The sequence below is a fragment of the Mycteria americana genome, chromosome 2, assembly GCF_035582795.1.
Source record: "Mycteria americana isolate JAX WOST 10 ecotype Jacksonville Zoo and Gardens chromosome 2, USCA_MyAme_1.0, whole genome shotgun sequence".
Taxonomy (NCBI): Eukaryota; Metazoa; Chordata; class Aves; order Ciconiiformes; family Ciconiidae; genus Mycteria; species Mycteria americana.
Genome location: NC_134366.1, coordinates 6030235 through 6047534, shown reverse-complemented (window position 1 = coordinate 6047534; position 17300 = coordinate 6030235). Strand labels below are relative to the sequence as shown.

General features: G+C 46.3%; 1 protein-coding gene across 4 annotated transcripts in view; it reads left to right on the top strand.

Annotated features, from left to right (window-relative positions):
- Positions 1–17300, top strand: part of LOC142405246 (mitogen-activated protein kinase kinase kinase 3-like) — an 83262-nt gene that overhangs the window by 15330 nt on the left and 50632 nt on the right. For 2 of the 4 annotated variants that reach the window (XM_075492310.1, XM_075492309.1), the window contains exon 2: positions 7281–7360. The exons of 1 other annotated variant lie outside the window; for it this stretch is intronic. In XM_075492310.1, coding sequence (XP_075348425.1) covers positions 7357–7360 — 4 coding nt within the window. In that variant the 5' untranslated portion in view covers positions 7281–7356. Of the gene's footprint in view, positions 1–7280; positions 7361–17300 lie in introns of those variants that run through there. One more of the 4 variants, XM_075492312.1, reaches the window with a different exon arrangement.

Here is a 17300-nt window from a genome sequence, read left to right as displayed (position 1 = left end):
GTTTAGTCACACATGAAGGCAAGCGTACTTGAGTTCATGTGATATTACAAGTCAAGAGGACAAGGAGAACAAAACCTCTGTGAAAGCTTACCCACGTGTTTCTGTTTCATAACCCTGTCACCACCCCACCAATGTCACGCACAAGCCAGCCGTTTGTGGAGACAGCAGTGTCCTGGGCTGTGCAGAAACATGGTCCTTCTGCCCAAAAACACAAGATGTCTTTTAATCTTCGCTTGCCACCAAGTGCTCGCTGAGCTCAGCTTCCTCCCTCTGGTCTAACCTCAATCCAGAACTGCTCTGCAGAACTGGTGTGAGCAAGAAAAGGACCTTGGAAATTCTGCAGTGGCTCTTGGGGGCTGATCCTCAGGTCCTGGTCTCCCCATGTGCTGTGGAGCTCATGCTTCTTGCCCGCAAGGAAGGAGCAAAATAACCAGGTAGCTGCTGAGAGAGCAAGAAGTGGTCAATTAGTCCTCATCCCTCGGCTTCGCAGTCGATTGGAAAGTTGTGTTGTGATCAATCAAATCTAGACGGGCTGCAGGGGTGAGGCTGCGGCTCGTTAAAGAGGAAGCTGTGCGGTGGGATGGCTGCGAGAGGGACTATCGATCGCAGCCGGTTGAGGGTAAGTGGTGGTGTACAAAGGCTGGTAGGACGACTCATAGGAGATACAGGCATTATCCTGTATGCTGTCAGTGGGATGTTCCAAGTGAGATAAGTGGGTCAGCTAGAAGGTGAGATGAGAGTGGAAGATGGCACAGTGGCTTAAAAGCCCTGATACTGCCATGAGGTCTTGCTGCCCACTTAGGGGATGGGACGGACCTTCCTCCTTCCCAGTCCAAAGGTTGGTCATTTAGTGTTAACCTCCCCGTTAGAGCATGTTGGATCAGTCATAAAGTTTGTAATGCTTTTGATACTCTTAGAGGTCAAAGCCACAGAGGCAGGGTTGGTTCCTGCCTACCATTACCCACGGGGGGAACTGGGTGTCCCGGTCCCTGTGCAGAAGCCAGCTGTCGGGCCAGGTTCTCCATTGCACATCGTTGGCTTTGCAGCTCTTTGGTGTAAAGCTTCATTCACAGAGACTCTTCATTTCTGATGCCAGATAGCAGATCGGTGCTGCGTAGATGCTTTTCTCCCAATTGCTTTCAATTGCTTTTGCCAGGAAAGATTTTGCTCTGAGGCAAATGCTTTTCTGAGAGCATATTTCATCTGAAGGTTTTAGTATCTATTCCTCCTTTTTGGTTTCTGGTCCTTCTTCTTCCTCTCTTTTCCCAGGGACATAGCAGAAAGAGGCCTGAAGCCTCACTTTTTCAGATACGCTTTCTTATTTTAATTTCACCCCCACAAAGTCTTCAGTCATTTGAGGAGAAACACAAAAAAAAAAAGGCCATGAAAACCTGCAGGAGGAAGAAATTATAACTCTCTTCTGTGTTGGCTTTTATCTTGTATGTAGAGATACACCTTCCCCTTTGCTGTGTTCACTTAGGGGGGTATGTTCATTGAAATCGGAGGGTTTCTGTTGGTGTAACTTGCATCGGGGTGTCTCTCTGCTTTGTAAGTGCACAGATAACTATCTGAGGACAGGATTTTGCCCTGTAAAAGGGGAAATTACGGAGAACAGTGCTATCCTCTAGCTGCAGACCTTCATCCTCAGCAAGCAGGGGTGTGTGTGTTTAAATAATCCTGGCTCGGCTGGCTTCTGGGGAGATGAACATACCGGGTTGCAGGAGATGAGGATCCTTTAGACTTGGTCACTTCAGTGCCTGATTTAAAACTTTACATTTAGGCACAGTGTATGGTGGGACTGAGGTGGGTTTTGGGGTGTAATCAGGGTGTCTGCAAATTGGTTCTGCTCTGCCAGTTGCTGGAGGAGGCAGTTCCTCTGTAACAAGTGCGAGTTCAGTAGAGACGGAGTTCTGCGCTGTGCAGACCTCGATGCAAGTAAAAAACCAAACAGGTGGGGACCACGTGTGTTCTCTGGAAATTTGCTTTGCTTAACTGGTCTGTTTTTTATATATATATAGATGTATTTTATATATTTATATATATATTTATATGAAATTATATATTTTTATATATATATAATATAAATTTTATATATATATATATATAATATATATATAAATAAAAAAATACATTAACTCTGACCTGATAGGGCTGTGTTGTCTGGTTTTTGCTGATGGAAGAGTCCTTTCTAATCCTTTTGATTTGCTTCCTTGTTTTATGGGTTGCCAGAAGTTTGAGTTCTGTATGCAAAATCAAAGCTATCTTATATGCCAGTATAAATGACTCATTATTCCACTGAATTTGGTAAAAGGATTATTACTGTAAAGCAAGAAAAGAAACTAACTGAAAAAAAGAACTTATGGAGTATGCTGGCTGCAACATTTCATTTAGAGTAAAAAGTCATTTGCGAGAAGAGGAAGGGTTGAGAGGGGAGGGGTTTTAAAATCTCAATGGCTGTTTTAAAGAGCTGTCATGGAAGTTAACAGCAGGAGTCATGCAGGTGTTAAAGCTCTTATTCTGCGTACACGTGCTGGAATCAACAGGATGGCTCAGGAGATTTTTCTTTAGAAGCAGCTGTTGAATACAGCTGCATTGACTGGGTCACTGACTAAAGGTATCCTCCGTCGTGCACGATGGCTCTTAAGGACAGATCTCTTCTCCCAGCAACATATGTTGTGAAAAAGATTTGTAAGTAGTTTTGGGGTGCCATCCTCAAAAACGGGGAGAAGAAAGCTCAACTGATGCATGTTCATATAGAATTGCTTGTTGGGTTTCATGTGCTGTGGTTCCCAGAGCACTGGCTTACTCCTTATGTGAGCTGTGGTGATGCATGTATGTCACTTCTTGCTTAGCAGCCTGACCAGTGCATGCTCAGGAAAGGTTTTTTTTTTCTCCTCGTCTTGGCTCATGCAGTTTGTCCTTGAGCCTACTTGGGAGATACGCCTGCAAACCTGGCCTGGTTACACAAGTGTTTGCAAAAAGTCAATCCCAGTTGCATGCTCATAAACATAGATGTATAGTCATAAATGGCTACTTTTTGAGTAACCTTGTGTGACACATCCTAACCTGAGCAGAAAAATTCCATGAGTAGGGTCTTAGGTGTCAGAAGTGTCACCAAAATTTAGCTATTCTTTTGTGTAGCCCCTAAATATGGATCCCATTTCCAGGCCAGCTCTATGTGCACCAGGACAAATGTCCTATAGTGTCTAGAACAAAACTATAAGGATAAAGGTTGAGATGATCTGAGGAAACCTGTAATATTTCAACCGCTCTTTCTTTGCATTTGAATCCATCTTTGCCAAGCCTGCAGGCTGTTTGACTGAGCTATCAGCATGCATACAGCTTGTATTCTCACCCTTAAAACAATCTCATTTGCTTTGCTGTTGTTTTTAACACTACCCCAGCCCTGGCCTCTGAAGCTTTTTGAAAATAACATTTACAATAATATTTTTAACAGTTCCGTAGTATACAACACTCCAGCGCCCTGGCAGGACTCCCGGAAACTTGCTGAAAGTTAATGTGGTCAACTCTTAAAAAGGAGAGATTTTTTCCGCTTGACTCTTGCTTGTTAAACTCTCTGAGCCCAACATGTTGTTCCCTGCTGCTTGAAAAAACAAGGAAAGTCCCAATTTTAGCAATGCTAGTTTGAGTAGCTTTCCAGCTGAGCCATATTTCAGGGGCAACTGTGGCTTATTATTATTTTTTTACGGTGGTGTGTCCCTACACTTCAAACCAAAGTGTTAAGTGGTGCTCAGGGAGGAATAAGTAGGTGCTGCTTTCCCTGGAAGCCTGGGGATGGTAAACTGCAGAGGGAGATGTCACTTGCAGTAGCGGCAAGACATCCCGACTTGGAGGCTGTGTTTTACGTTGGATGCTGAGCCTCTGTGGGGTAAGAACAGCCCTTTTTGGGGTAAGTGATACTGTAAATCCCATTTCAAATCAATGGTAGGCTGCTGGTGACTCCAGCTTTCAATGCTGGACTGCACTCTTCAAGCTGTCCTACCTCCCATCCTACATCCTTCCTCCCAGTAAGTCTCTTCCAGTCACTCTTTTGTCTTCCCTCACATCCAGGGAAGACAGCTCTTCTCCATCCTATCCTCCCCTGCTTTGTTTTCTGCAACTTAGATGGACAGAGGCTGGAGTCTTGTCTAGCTGGGCAGTATGTTGCTGTTGTCTCCCATGAACTCAGTCTGCTTAATCCTTTCCCAGCCAGAAGTATGGGGTGAAAAGGGAAGAACCGGGATTAATTTTTAAAGTGGATTAATAACCTTGCATATAGTTCTCGCGTGGATACTCATACTCTGCACTCATGTAGCCGTAATGATGTTGAGCCACTTCGGCTGCAGAATTGAGTTCAGCTCGGTCAAATCAAAGCTGCTTGTATTCCAGATGAGAGCATCTCTACTGGACCTTCCTGCAGGATAAGTAACCTCCAGCAGTGTCCTGAGCAGACAGGAGCAGCCAAAGTCTCTTGCATGCAAGGCACAAACCTGGGATACGAGTTCTGCATCGCCCCAGCATCCCTGGGAGCTGACACTTTGCTGAGCTCTTACTTTCATTGCTTTGTGGAAGGCATTTGTACACGGCGAGGTTACCAGGGCAGTAGTTTGTAGACTGACAGTGGAGATTTAGAGCAGATTTACAGCGGAGGCTGGTTCTGCTAGCTGTGGGAGCAGTGGAGTGCAAAGTAGGAGCCCTGTTTCAGATGCTCACTGGTTTGCGCTGCAGACTGCCAACACTCGAAGGCTCTGATCAGGGAGCTTAGTGGGAGGAGAAGGGGATGCTGCTTCGAAGTGCATCGGAGTAGAAAAAGGATTCCCCCCCCCCCTTATTTTTTCCCTTTCTCCCCCCCTGTTTTTTTAAGGGATATAATAAAAGGGCAGAATTTGTACTAGAAACAGGAATTTGTCCTTCTGTAACAGGAAGCTGCTGGTATATATTTTTGGGAAGCCACGGAAATCGCCGGTGTTTGCAGACCAATTTGAAGGCTGGCTGTCCTCAGGATTGAAGAGATCTGCTAAAACAGAAAACCTTTTTTCTCTTGAGCATCCGTGGAGATTTCCTGCGCTGTATGCGGGGGCTGGTTTGCTCACGAGAGCTGGGCAGTGGGGTCTCAGGGGCTTGCTATGGCAGAGATGATGGAGAAGAGCACAGGGCAGGGCTCTGCTGATGGAAAGGTCACCTGTTTTTCCAGAGTTCGTTTGCACAGTTCCTGTAGGTGCATGCTTTTGTAACTAGATACGGATTGGAAAGGTCTGGAAGGTCTCCAAAAAGCCATTAGAAAAGTCTGCGACACTGATGGGAGAGTTAACCTGGGCTAGTCCAGGAATTTAGGGTTAATCCAGGCTATCTGCAGGTGGCCCTTCGTGCAAACTCTGCGTGCAGCTTAATTGCTGGAAGTGTCGCATCAATTTTGAAAGCAAAATCAGTGAAGGTTTGGGCTGTTTCCTGCTCTTGTTATAATCAGATGGAATTTTTACACTACTTTTTGGTGTTTTTCTGCTCTCTCTTGATCCACTTTTGCATAGGCTGACCGGTTCCTTCTCAAGATAGGATTTTAAACCTTTCTAAGCCTGTTAGTTACTTCCTTGCCTCCTCCTTTGTCTTGAAAATGCACAGAGCAGAGTCCCCGGCGGCCGTGGGTTCTTAGGCTAAACGGTGCTGTCCTGAGAGGAAGCTGCAGCAGCAAAAGGAACAACGCACTTCGGGGCACATGGATGTCTCCGCCTCTGCTGCTTTCTTATCGCTTTCCCTTCCTGCTCGTCTCTCTCAAAATAGGCTGGATAAATATCCTCCTGCTTGCCAGCACCAAGGCGCCAGAGTTGCAGAAAATCATTTTAATCCACGCTTGCGATCATTCCTGGTTCACTTCAGATTTTTTTATTGTGTTTAAATTGATCTGACTGAGCTGGGAGATTTTCGAAGTGCCTTTTTCTGCTGTTTCTGCCCAATCCATGATGCATAACACTGCAGAGTTCACGTCTCTGTCCTGGCATACACAGCTCTCGTTGATTTTGGGGCAATGTTGCCTGCAGTGACTGCAGGACAGGAATGTCTTACTCTCTCCGTGCAAGTCGGATGAAGTACTTGAGATGTCTCTCCATTTACTCATGCTATCACACAGATTTATGGCCAAGAAATCTGTGTGCTTATCAGTCAGCTGAAGTGGACTGGTCTTTGCTGATCACTTCTATCACATTGCTGCTTAAAAGGTGCCCATCTTGAGGTGGGTTATACCTTCGTTCAGTGTAAAATGAGGTTTTCCACTAGTGAGCAAGACTGACTCCAGCAGGCTCAGGTTTACACTCTTAAGTTTCTGGGTGAGCAAAAAACCCCACCCCTTTGCTGGGCACAGAGCTTTGGCTAAATGCAGCATGCCAGGTAACTGAATCCCCTTCTGCATCGGTTTGGGGCAAATTAGTGGACAGCCATGAGTAGCACTTGGCAACAGGCAGGGACTCTGGAAAGGCTGTAGGGGCATGGCCTGCCAAGAGGGATGTATGGGGCATACGTTGCTGCCGAGAACTGCCCAGACTCAGGGTTTTCACAGAATCACAGAATCATATAGGTTGGAAAAGACCTTTAAGATCATCGAGTCCAACCATAAACCTAACACTGCCAAAAACCACCACTACACCATATCCCTAAGCACCTCATCCAACCGTCCTTTAAATACCTCCAGGGATGGCGACTCAACCACTTCCCTGGGCAGTCTGTTCCAATGCTTGATAACCCTCTTGGTGAAGAAAAATGGGTTTTTTTCCCATGCGGTCAGAGGAAGGCTGGTCCAACCTTGAGGAACCTTGGGTGGAATTTGGAAGGCCTAAATTTAGGTTTCTGCTTTGATACTGGCTGCCTCCGGGACTGACTTTCCATGTCCTGCTGTCTGTCTGTTCCCCAAGTGTTATTTCATAGGGATGCTGCCAAATGTAATGCATTAAAGATGATATTGCTTTAAGGTTACGTTAAATAATGTAAAAATACATTAAAGGTGTAATGTGTTAAAGATGGTCTGCTCTTAACAAAAGGAGACCTGTGGCACAAGTCTAAGGTGGTTACTCCAAGATTTTAAAAACAAAAAGGTACCGGGGTTGTAGTGTGTTACCTTTGGGGTGTGGAGAGGAGGGCAGACTCCTGGTCTCAGTTCCTAACTAAATGGTTCTCCTCTTTCCTCCAGCCCAGGTGATGGTGGGGAAATGCTTTGTGAAGGGTGGTCCTGTTCAGTCTCTGTTGACATGTCAAAATTCATCTGTAAACTCTGTGTATGTTTGTTATTACAGGGTGGATGCTTGAGAGTGGAGGATAAGGTACAAGTGTCTGGGACCGGTGGAATGGAGGCCTGATGTAGATGGAAAGATGGGTAAGAACTGGATTCCCCTGAAGCAATTCATTTTCTGCAGTCTGCTAATTTTGGTTGGGCTACCACGCATGACAACAGAGTGGGAGACATTGCCAAGGTGGTTTGGCTGAATATTACATTGCATTCTAATTTTTTTTTGCCTTCCAGTGGTGTCGAAATTGGACAAATTATCTTCTTACCATCAGTGTGATCTGGTGGGTCATGTTCTAGCTGGAGTCTCTTCCCAAGTCTGCCTTGTATTTCTGGGCAGAGCATCTTCATTCCCTGTATCTCTTCTCCCAAGGAAGCTTCTGTTTCAAACAGAGCCATACTGCTTTTCTAATCGGTGACCTGGATTACTTGCACCTTCTTCCTCTTCCACTGGAATAGTTCTGTATCAGATGCTCTGTGGTGCTGAGGGAGACTTTTTTTTTAAAGTGGAAATTATTTGTAGCTCTGGAGGTACATAATGATCTTGATCTTATCTCTGCTGCTAAAGAAAACTTATGTCAGAAATTGGGACCACTTAGAAGTGCCGGACTCTCTCAGTTTTAGCCCGTGAACAATCAGGTCGGTGGTGTTGTCTCACATGAGCAGGAGATGAGCGTGAGAGCCCCAGCCTCCTTCAGCTTCTCATGCCATTGGCCATCAAACTTACCACATTACTCTTGCAAAATCATACCTTACTTGCAGGAAAATGTCCATGCTCTGCTGCTGTGCTTGTAACCTGTCACACAGGTGGGACACAGCTGGAGGGATTGCCTGCTCTCTTCCCATCCCTGCTAAAGGGCTCCACAGGAGGCGCATGCCTTACTGCCAGCAGCACTGCTGGGTTTGGGATTCAGCCAGCATTTCATGCATTTATGAGCATGGCAAAGGATGAGAAAGCTCCTTGCAGAATGAACATTGACCACAAAAACAATTCCAAAGTGGTCTACAAGCCATTTTGCCAGCCAGTGGCAGTTCCAGCACCTGTAAGGGTTTCTGCTCCTTTTCTTTAATTTTGCTGAAAAGAGAAAGCTCAGCAGATTGAAGAACGAGGCCAGGCTCTACCTCACGTGGGTGTCAGTGCCTGATTAACACGTGGAGCTAATTGAGCTTGGGTTGTCCTGTTTCCTTCACCAGAAGAGGCAGGTTACAGAGGAGACTAAATTAATCTCCTGAAATGGCTTCCTGACCTGGTGACCCAAGAAAGGGGAAGAGATCTCAGAGGAGTACTGGTTGAAGCTGAGCACTTCATTTTTAGATTTGCAGCATTTACACAAGTTCACCCAAAACTTTTCAGGGCTGGTTGAAATGGTGCTTTAAAAAAAAAAAAAAACCAACAAAAAACCCAAAAAACAAAAACAAAGAGGTGGGGGGGAATACCAGTAATTTAGGGATTGTCCTTGCAAACCTGGTAGAAAAGTGGTTCAGAGTTTGATAGTGGTTTGAATTTAAAAAATGAAAAATGTGAAGCCACTGCCACACCTTAACTGTTTGTCCTCCCCCATGGAGAAAGGAGAAGAGCAGTGTTTACCCCATCCTGGCTTTACCTCTCTGGGTTTTTTTTCTCTTTCTCTGTTACTTAGAAGAGAGATTTTGTGGGGAGAGGACTATTTTAAAGCCAAGTTAAAAAAAAAAAAAAAGGAAGGGAATAGAAAGTCCAGACCTGCTTCTTCAATATAAAGAATGACAAATTTCAGTTTAAAATCCCTGGTGAAAAACCCCAAAATTTTTTAGAGACATTTTCACTTTGAAGGCAAAAGCCACTCCTTTGTCAATGCAATTTTTTTTTTAATTTATTTTTTTAAGAAGGAAAGTTCGGACTCCCTCTGAGCACCAGTAGGGAATGAGTTGCTGACTCCAGTCCAGTTCTCAGCAGACAGTCAATTTGATGACTTCTTTTACAGAGGGTGCGGTTGATAGAAACTGCTCGAGGTGCCTTCAAACTGTCAGCTGTAAACATAATATGGATGCACTGGGGAAGCAGTAATTGCGGGAACACCGTAGTGAAGAGAGCACCCTTTGCAAGGCACTGTGACTGTTTTTTGGGAAGGCGAACTGAATTGGTAGGAGTCTTGTGCAGATTTGCAGTTCTGCTTCCACTTGCGTGTGGCTGGAAGGTGCTGTTCATGTCCCCTTCCCCAAACGTCATTGCTTGGAGCATTGCTATAGCTCATCACTAACGTAGCATCAGTGCTTGTGTAAGGACCGGTTAGATCTGCCAGGCTGCATTCAGAAAGCATCATGGTGCAGTCCTGAGTCTGGTCTCTGGCTTGACTGTTGGGGCAAGATGGATGAAGTGATGTGTATCTTGATCAGTGTTACTGAGTGGTGGTTGTTAAAGGATCATTGCAACAGCTTTGCTGACGCACAGAAAATTAGGCTAAATTTTGAGGTTTTATTAGTTACACATATAAAAGGAGAGGGGGAAGTGAGTTTGTTTCCTCTACGCATTGGGATGGGGGAGTGTTTTCAAGGGAAGAGCAGGGAATTTGCAGTCACGTCATTGATTCCCTTCTGGTGGGCCACAGAGGAGGTGTGTTGGATGAAGCGATCTCTGAAGGTCTATTCCAGGTCTACCTTTCTTCCTAGGATCCTATTTATAGTCTGCTCAGTGTCTCAGAGTTCAGCATAGGACTGTTCACTCCTGGACATGTTCTAGGGAAGCTGTATGACCTTGTATGGAGACCACAAGATGGGAAGTGGGGACTTCTGGCATCTCCATGGGCTGCACCTCTGACATAGCAGTTTGGTTGCGTCATGCGGTGCAGTGGGCTTGGACTAGCTCTCTGCAGCCATGGCATCCCGGCGCTGTGGGTACGTTGCTCTGCTGTTGCAGGTCCAAGACAGTATCTCTACATGTGCCAGCTTGGGGCCAGCCTAAGCAGAAGTCCTTGGTGTTGGGTGGTCTTATGATGCGTAGACGCGGCCATGACCACGTCACTTGACGCTTATTCTCTTAGTGCTGTCTGTGAAGGACCTGGACATCTCTCTGCAGGATAGATGAGAGGGCTTAATTTCAGAGAGAAGAGCAACTGGATACAGCATAGGATCTTGGGACAGAATTGTTCTGGTTTTGCTTCATGCTTTGGTCTTCAATAAATCACTTGGACTCCCATTTAGTGTTGTCTTGGGACAGTTTACTCCAGATGTGTAACAGTTGTAATTGTACCGAAGCATTTGACTTTTTCTTTGTATGGGAAAGAAAGGTGGTGAGAACAAAGATGGTTTGTAGGTGGAAATGGCATTGGAAGGACTTTGTGATTTCTGGAGGGAGAGATGTGGTCATGCCGTAGGTGTTCAGTTGTTGCTTCAGGAGCTGACCACATGTTTCTTGAGTGGGTCAGGCCTTGGGTATGGAAGTGAAGTTGGGTAAGATGACTGAGCATGGGTCTGAGAGACATCTTCAGGAAGGCTGGTCCCCAACACACCTCTCTGGACACTGATCATCCAAAACAGTGCCGGAGCTTGAAGTGGTTGTCTGCTGTCAGTTTGGTACTGTAATTCCTGCTGGTTGGATGAATAATACTAATTTTTAACATGGTGGTTGGGCTGGCATTCTTCTCGGGCCTCAAAGAGTCCAAGTGACGTGCTTCTCACATTGGTTTTCTCAGCCTTGATAATGGGCAAAAAATTGGAGTGGAGAACACGTGTCCTAAAGCAGGATGTCCCACCGCTCACTCCTGGCACAGAGCAATTCCTCCAGCTCGCAGTCCATTGCCATCTGCCACCTCTCTGTGAGGCTCCAAGACCTCTTTATAATTTGATCAAGATGTAGCTGTGCCCCAGCAAGTGCCTATGACACTTTGAAAGATGTCCACGTCTCAAATACAACACAGTGAAAGGACCATGGTCAATGGCTGTTAAAAATTGCTGTGTTTAAACATGATATCACAGCACAAATATTATTAAAAAAACCTGCAGAAATTGGTATAACACCAGCATGTTTATTGCCTAACTCCTTTTTATTTAAAAATGATTTGAGTATTCTTAATTCTGGCTATGAAATGCTGTGTGCATGCGTGTTTCTGATGATAAAAACTCCAGGAATACTTATCTATTCTGTTCCGCATATGTACGTACAACTCAAAGGTTTACGTCTTTAGTACTTTTCTGGAGCAAGCGTGACCTTTGCTTCAGCAGAAAGGTAATCTGAGGTGCGGGAGATGGGAGAATGATGCTTATTTACAGTATTGCCTTGACGGAGTGGGTGTATTTGGAGAAGAAGATTGCAGGCTGGGCTGGCAGAAGGCACAGCAGCTTGCTGAAGGAGGGGGCCTGTTTGCACAGCCACGGTCTGGCCATTTAACCCAATTTGGTGTTTTTTTGGGGGCCGTTGAGATGGAGAGAACTGCCCTGGTTGGTGGGAGGAGAACAGACCGACTCTCCCTATCCGCTTGCACACAGGCATTGATGTCTCAGCTCTCCCATGCCTTGTCTTCCTCATTCCTCAATCTAAGGCAATGGTTTTGCCCTTCACTTGCTCTTTGCTCTTCACTTACTCTTTGTATGCGGAGAGCTATTAAAAAAAAAATTCAGGTTGAATTGCAGCAGTTTATCTTGTAATAAGGCACGTCAGGCTTTCTAGCTCAGCTTTTGTTATTTCCGAGAGGTGTCCGAGTTAAGAGGTGTCCGTGTCTCCTTCTCCCTTTCCTGGCACCGTGTCCGTTGCACCCAGAGCTCCTGTTTAGGGTCACGCCAGGCGCTTTGGGCACCTGGGGAATGCGGGACCGGACCTGCGTCGCTGTATTTGGGACGTTGCAGCCGTTGCTGCAGCAACAGATTAGGAGTTCACAGGCTCTGGGCTGTGGCTTTGAGCATTGGAAGTAGCCGGGCTGGGAGGGAGAAAGAGGTCTTTATGAGCCCGCAAATAACCTTCAAAGGTATCGGAGGTAGTCAGGGGAAATAACTTGCCAGCTATGTTTCTCGCTGGGTAAACATTTTTCTCCTTTCAAGTGTGCTCAAGAGAGAGGTATGGATTGGGGGGGGAGAAGTAATATCTTTTATTAGACCAAACTGATAGAGGTGGAAAAAAATAGGCTGCCTTTTAGGCGCATAAGCCCTCCTTCAGAAGGAGCAAATTTTAAGCTTAGCAGGAAAACAGGCTGGAAAATTGCCCCAAGTTTAATTTAATTATGTTAATCCATTAAAGGAAACGGCAGCTAGTATCTGTGGAGCAAAGGGCAGGGTTAGCAAAAAAGCTGTGAAAGTTTGTTGTGGGATGAGAGAGAGAAACCAGTACCTGGTACCTTTGAAGTGGTGAGGAGTTTTGCAAGCAGATGCTGTGGGAGGAAAAGCATCGTGCCATAAAACCAAACAGCCCCTCTATTTTTTTTTTTTTCCCCCCAATGCTCAGCAGACCTACAGGCATACCAAATTTTCTTAAATGTGGTTAATTTTGCTTTTTAAGGGTCTCTTTTTTTTTTTGCAGCTCTCCTAGACTAACTTTAATCTGCAAAAGCAAATGAAAAACAACAGGTTTGTCCAAGAGGTCTACCACGTCCATTTAGCACGGCTTATCTCGCAGCTCTCTGTGCTTTTATAGGGAAGCCCTGACTCTCGCTGCCATATTCCTGTCTCTGCCTCCCGCCTTCCCCAGGGCTGCAAGTGGGAGCCCTCCGGTGCAGGAGCCAGCTCGGGGCTGGGAAGCCTTTGGCAGCTGGAACGGTCAAGGCTGGGTTAAGTTTCTTTTTGGTGCTCTGTAGGGTAAATGCTTGCTCTTTGGCTAACAGAGACTTCCTTATTTAATCTTTGCCATGCTTTCAAACTCTTTACGAACTTCGGTAGCAGGGGACTGAGGTGCGCTCTCGTCGTTCTCTGCGCGCCTCAAATGGGGTTTGCAAACACGGTCTGCGTTATGGTCGCTGCTTCACGGCCAAGTTTAGAGGTGCTTAGAGGCAAAGCAGCTTACCCAGTTACATCTGTGGTAGCCAACAAAATGTGTCATGGCCCATGCTTGGGCACTGCCTGTGGGGGTATGGCCAAATTCCTCCCCCAAAATGGGGTGGGCTCGTCTGCTCCCCTTATAGGGAGCAGCCCAGGGGTTAGGGGAGCCGGCTGGGGGCCCACGAGGTGGCATGGACGAAGCAGGCAGCAAGCTGACAATTAGCTATGGAAGGTGACAGGGCAGGGCTTTCGTGCTGGTCTTGCTTAGTTGACTAAATAGAAAAATAGTCTAAGGAGCGTAGAGCTGGTCAGAACTCCTCTTGTGGGTCCCAGCCCTGTGTGGTGTGCTCGGTGCTGGGGACTGATCCAGGGCTAGGCACCATGCTGCCACGCTTTTGGCAGCAAAATGATGCCTGCTGGGGGCTGGAGAAGAGTTTGAGGGGTGACTTCTTAGAGAGATGGTGGGTATGACTACCACACCAGGGTCCTGTCCTGTCCCCCATGGCCTGGGGATGCGGATGGGCCTGTGCACCCTGCTGCAGCCTGGGGTGCCATGGTGGCTGGGCCTGGGCTGAGCCCTGCTGCCCCGTGGTGACAGGGTGCGGGGTCAGTCAGCAAGTGCTGGAGAAGCACTGAAACCCTTTATATCACTAAAAACTGGTGTGTTTTTTATTATTGAACCATCATGTCTCCTGCTCCTGGATCCAAGTCGCTGGCTGGATATGAGAGGCAGCACCTGTTTTCCCCAATTCTGCCCTCTTCAGCAAATCTTCCCCCCACCACCAAATGGCACCTGATTTTAACCCAGGTGTTTGCCCCATTAGCTGAGGAGGGTTGAAGGGTGTGGGGTGCCATGGCTGGACCCCCCCCCGGTTGTTATGGGGCCCAGTGGCATCGCGCTGCTGGAGGAGGGGGGCTGTGAGAAGGAGGGAGGAGGCCGGGTTTTGTGCCTGAGCCTTTATCTGAAAGCCACGGAATAAACCCACAACGGCAAAGATTTTTGCCCATCTCCAAGCCGTCCAGCTTGGACGCCCATCACAGTGCAGCCACCGAGCAGCTCTCCTCATCCCGTAATGCCGGAGAGTTTTACATGCCCTCGTCCCTGAGCTGCTTCGCCCTAACCAAATCTGGCTGTCGGGATGTCACACGGGCTGTATCTGGGGGGGAAAATGGCTTCGTAGCTGGGCTTCGCCGCCCTCCGCGTGTGCGGGGATGTATGGGGGACATGTGGTGACGAGTGTGCACGGGGATTGGTTCGTGGAGGAGGGCAGAGCATGGGAAGGCTCTGCCGGCAGCTCTGATCCCGTGGAATTTTACTGCGCATGGCGCCGTCAGAGGAATGGCTATTTTGGGAGCAGAGGGTTGTAATGAACTGCAGACGTAACCCTACTTTCCCTCCCTGCTGAGCTAAACCAAACACCTTTTGGATTCGGAGTCCTTTTCCGTTGCAAAAGTCCCTGGTAAATCTCTGGGACGAGGGTACGTCAGTATCGTGCCACAGCCTTCACGTTCATCAAGAGAAATTTCTTGTATGATTTGTGGATTAGCCACTGAAACTTTTACGTAAGCGATAAAACTTGCCGTTCAATGCCCTCAAAAGGTTTTGGTTTTGGTGTTTGCAAGGCACCGATCACTCAGTGTTTTAAGGGCATCACTCTTGCCCTACCTAAACTGAGGTGAATTCCCAGTAGTGTTACCTTAGTTTTTTGTTTTCCCTGGGGAAATTCAGAGGGTAGTTGAAGTACTTAGTTATCGCACATACAGTATCTCAATACATTATGATATAGCATACTTATTTGCTAGTTTATTCTCTTTTGCTGTTTTCTCAATGCTCTTGCATTGAGAAAATGTCGTTGCTCTCAATGCTTTTGCATTGCATGTTAAGAGCCCAATCACTTAACATTACATTGGAGGTGTTTGCTTATTTGTGTACATGATTATTTTGGGTACTGGTTGGGTCCTGTTGTTGTGGTGATAAGAATTAGTTGTGTATGTGATATACAGGTTTACTAATTATAATGTAAAAAATAATTGGTTAGCTTTTTTCAACAGATTTTTGCCTTCCCCTCAAGCCCATTCCTGAGCACTAATTTCTGTCCCCTTTTGCAAGGGGATGTAAGGGGAAGGGGTTGTTTTTGATCTAAACAGGTTCTCTGTTCTGTTGACTCTGCAATTTTCCCAATAGGTGTATGGGTCACCTGAGGGATAGCATGGGGTAGAGGGGGAATAGGAGGCAGGAACTCTCAAAATGAGCTTTACCCCTGAGAAAAGGGTCTGTGAGGTAATATAACTGTACCCTAAAACCACGGATGTTTTATTGAGTGTTTGGCGTGATGGATGTCTGTAGCTGTCAAAAGCTTCTGATGGGTTTGGTTTTGTTTCTTTCAACAAAGCAGTTACTAGTTGTGCTACAAAAGCAAAATTCAAAATCCAAAATGATGCCATTTATGGAGAGTAAATGTTTACTATCAATTTGTCAGGTAAAGTATTAATAGTCTTCTATTGGTGCGTATTAATAGTCTTCTAGAAGGAGCACCATAGCACCTATGGTGCACCCTTTAGCATCATAACTCCTCGATAAGGAGAAACGTGCTTTCAAGAAACCCCAGCACCTCATGGCATTAGTTATCTGTGTGAATTTGTGTGTCCCAAGCTTAAGACGTCAGCGAGCAAACTCCTGCCAAGAAATCCTGCATATCAGAAGGGTCTTCCCTCACTTCCTCATGTATAATTGCTCTGTGTGACCTGCTGAGCTGTGCCCTGCCCTCGAGTCCTACACAGGGGTGACCTTGCCATCCCTTGGGTGGGGTTGCAGGAGGGGGAACGACAGCAGGATCCAGCTGCCGGCGAGCCTTTGCTGATTTGCAAAAGGAACATGCTCCACTGGTGTGTCTGCTGCAGTGCACAGTAATCTGGACTGGGGGAGGGTAACTGGATAATTTTTCTCTTTATCAGATACTGAACACTGCTGCAGACAGTAGCAAAATGCTTTGTGCATGTTGGTTTAATTTACATGGAGGTGTATCTGCATCTCTGTCAGTAGGTGGATGCACGCAGCAATCTGTTTTGCGGCAGGTCATTCCCAGACAGCCCTTCTAAGGGGGGTGAGTTACCAAACAGTATTTGTAGCTGCCTGTGAGTGTGTCTGGGTCCCTTCTTTACTTGCTTAGAGGCTTTTGTTATGATCCAAGTCAGGCTCTTGAGCTTCTAGCTCACCGGACTCCTTCCTAGTATTGACTGGGTCGGTCACTGTGACAGTGGTTACTTACTTATTGATCCCTTCTGCTATTTAGAATCATAGAATTATTTAGGTTGGAAAAGGCCCTTAAGATCGCTGAGTCCATGCTGTCGTGGTACCTCAGCCCCTGGTATTTTGTGCATGGCCTGAATCCTGGTGGCAGTATATGTCAGACGTTGATAGTGTTTGCAGGTACTGAAGAAACCCAGAAGTCCTGGGTTTCTCTTCACCTCCAAGCTTTTTCTTCCTCTGGCTTTTGGAGAAAAGGCAGCATTTGTCTTCACAAGCAAGTTCTTTGACACCTGCTTTTGCATAAGTTAGTGTTGTCTAGTTCCCTGGACCAGGAAGCATCATACCAGGAAGGACTGGTATGACATTGACCTTCTAACGAAGGCAGTGGGCAGCCCAAGTTGCTGGTGGCCCAGTAGACATGAACTTTCACTGTAACGTGTGGGCCAAGTTTGCTGTTACCCTATAGTTACACTGCAAATTGAAATGAAAAGGTGTTGTGGCCATTGAACATTATATGCTACTCTGATGTTTGCTCTGCTCTTCATGAAGAAAAAAAAAAAGACAACTAGGAAGAGCTGTAGGAATGAATTAAGGATTACTCTAATGTAAGAAGCTATGTGTTTCCATTTAGTTAAATGAAGAAGGGTTAAAAGGGGATGAGAGAGCAGTCTGTGAATACCTGCAGAAGATGAGGGGGGATTTCTGTTAATAGGGAGGTCTCTAAGGTACAGGGATATCAAGATCTAATGAGTAGAATATGAAGCGAGCTATACTCAAACTGGAACTTAGGGAGATACTTGTTACAGAGAGGTTATTGGAATAAGTGCGTGAACTGTTCAA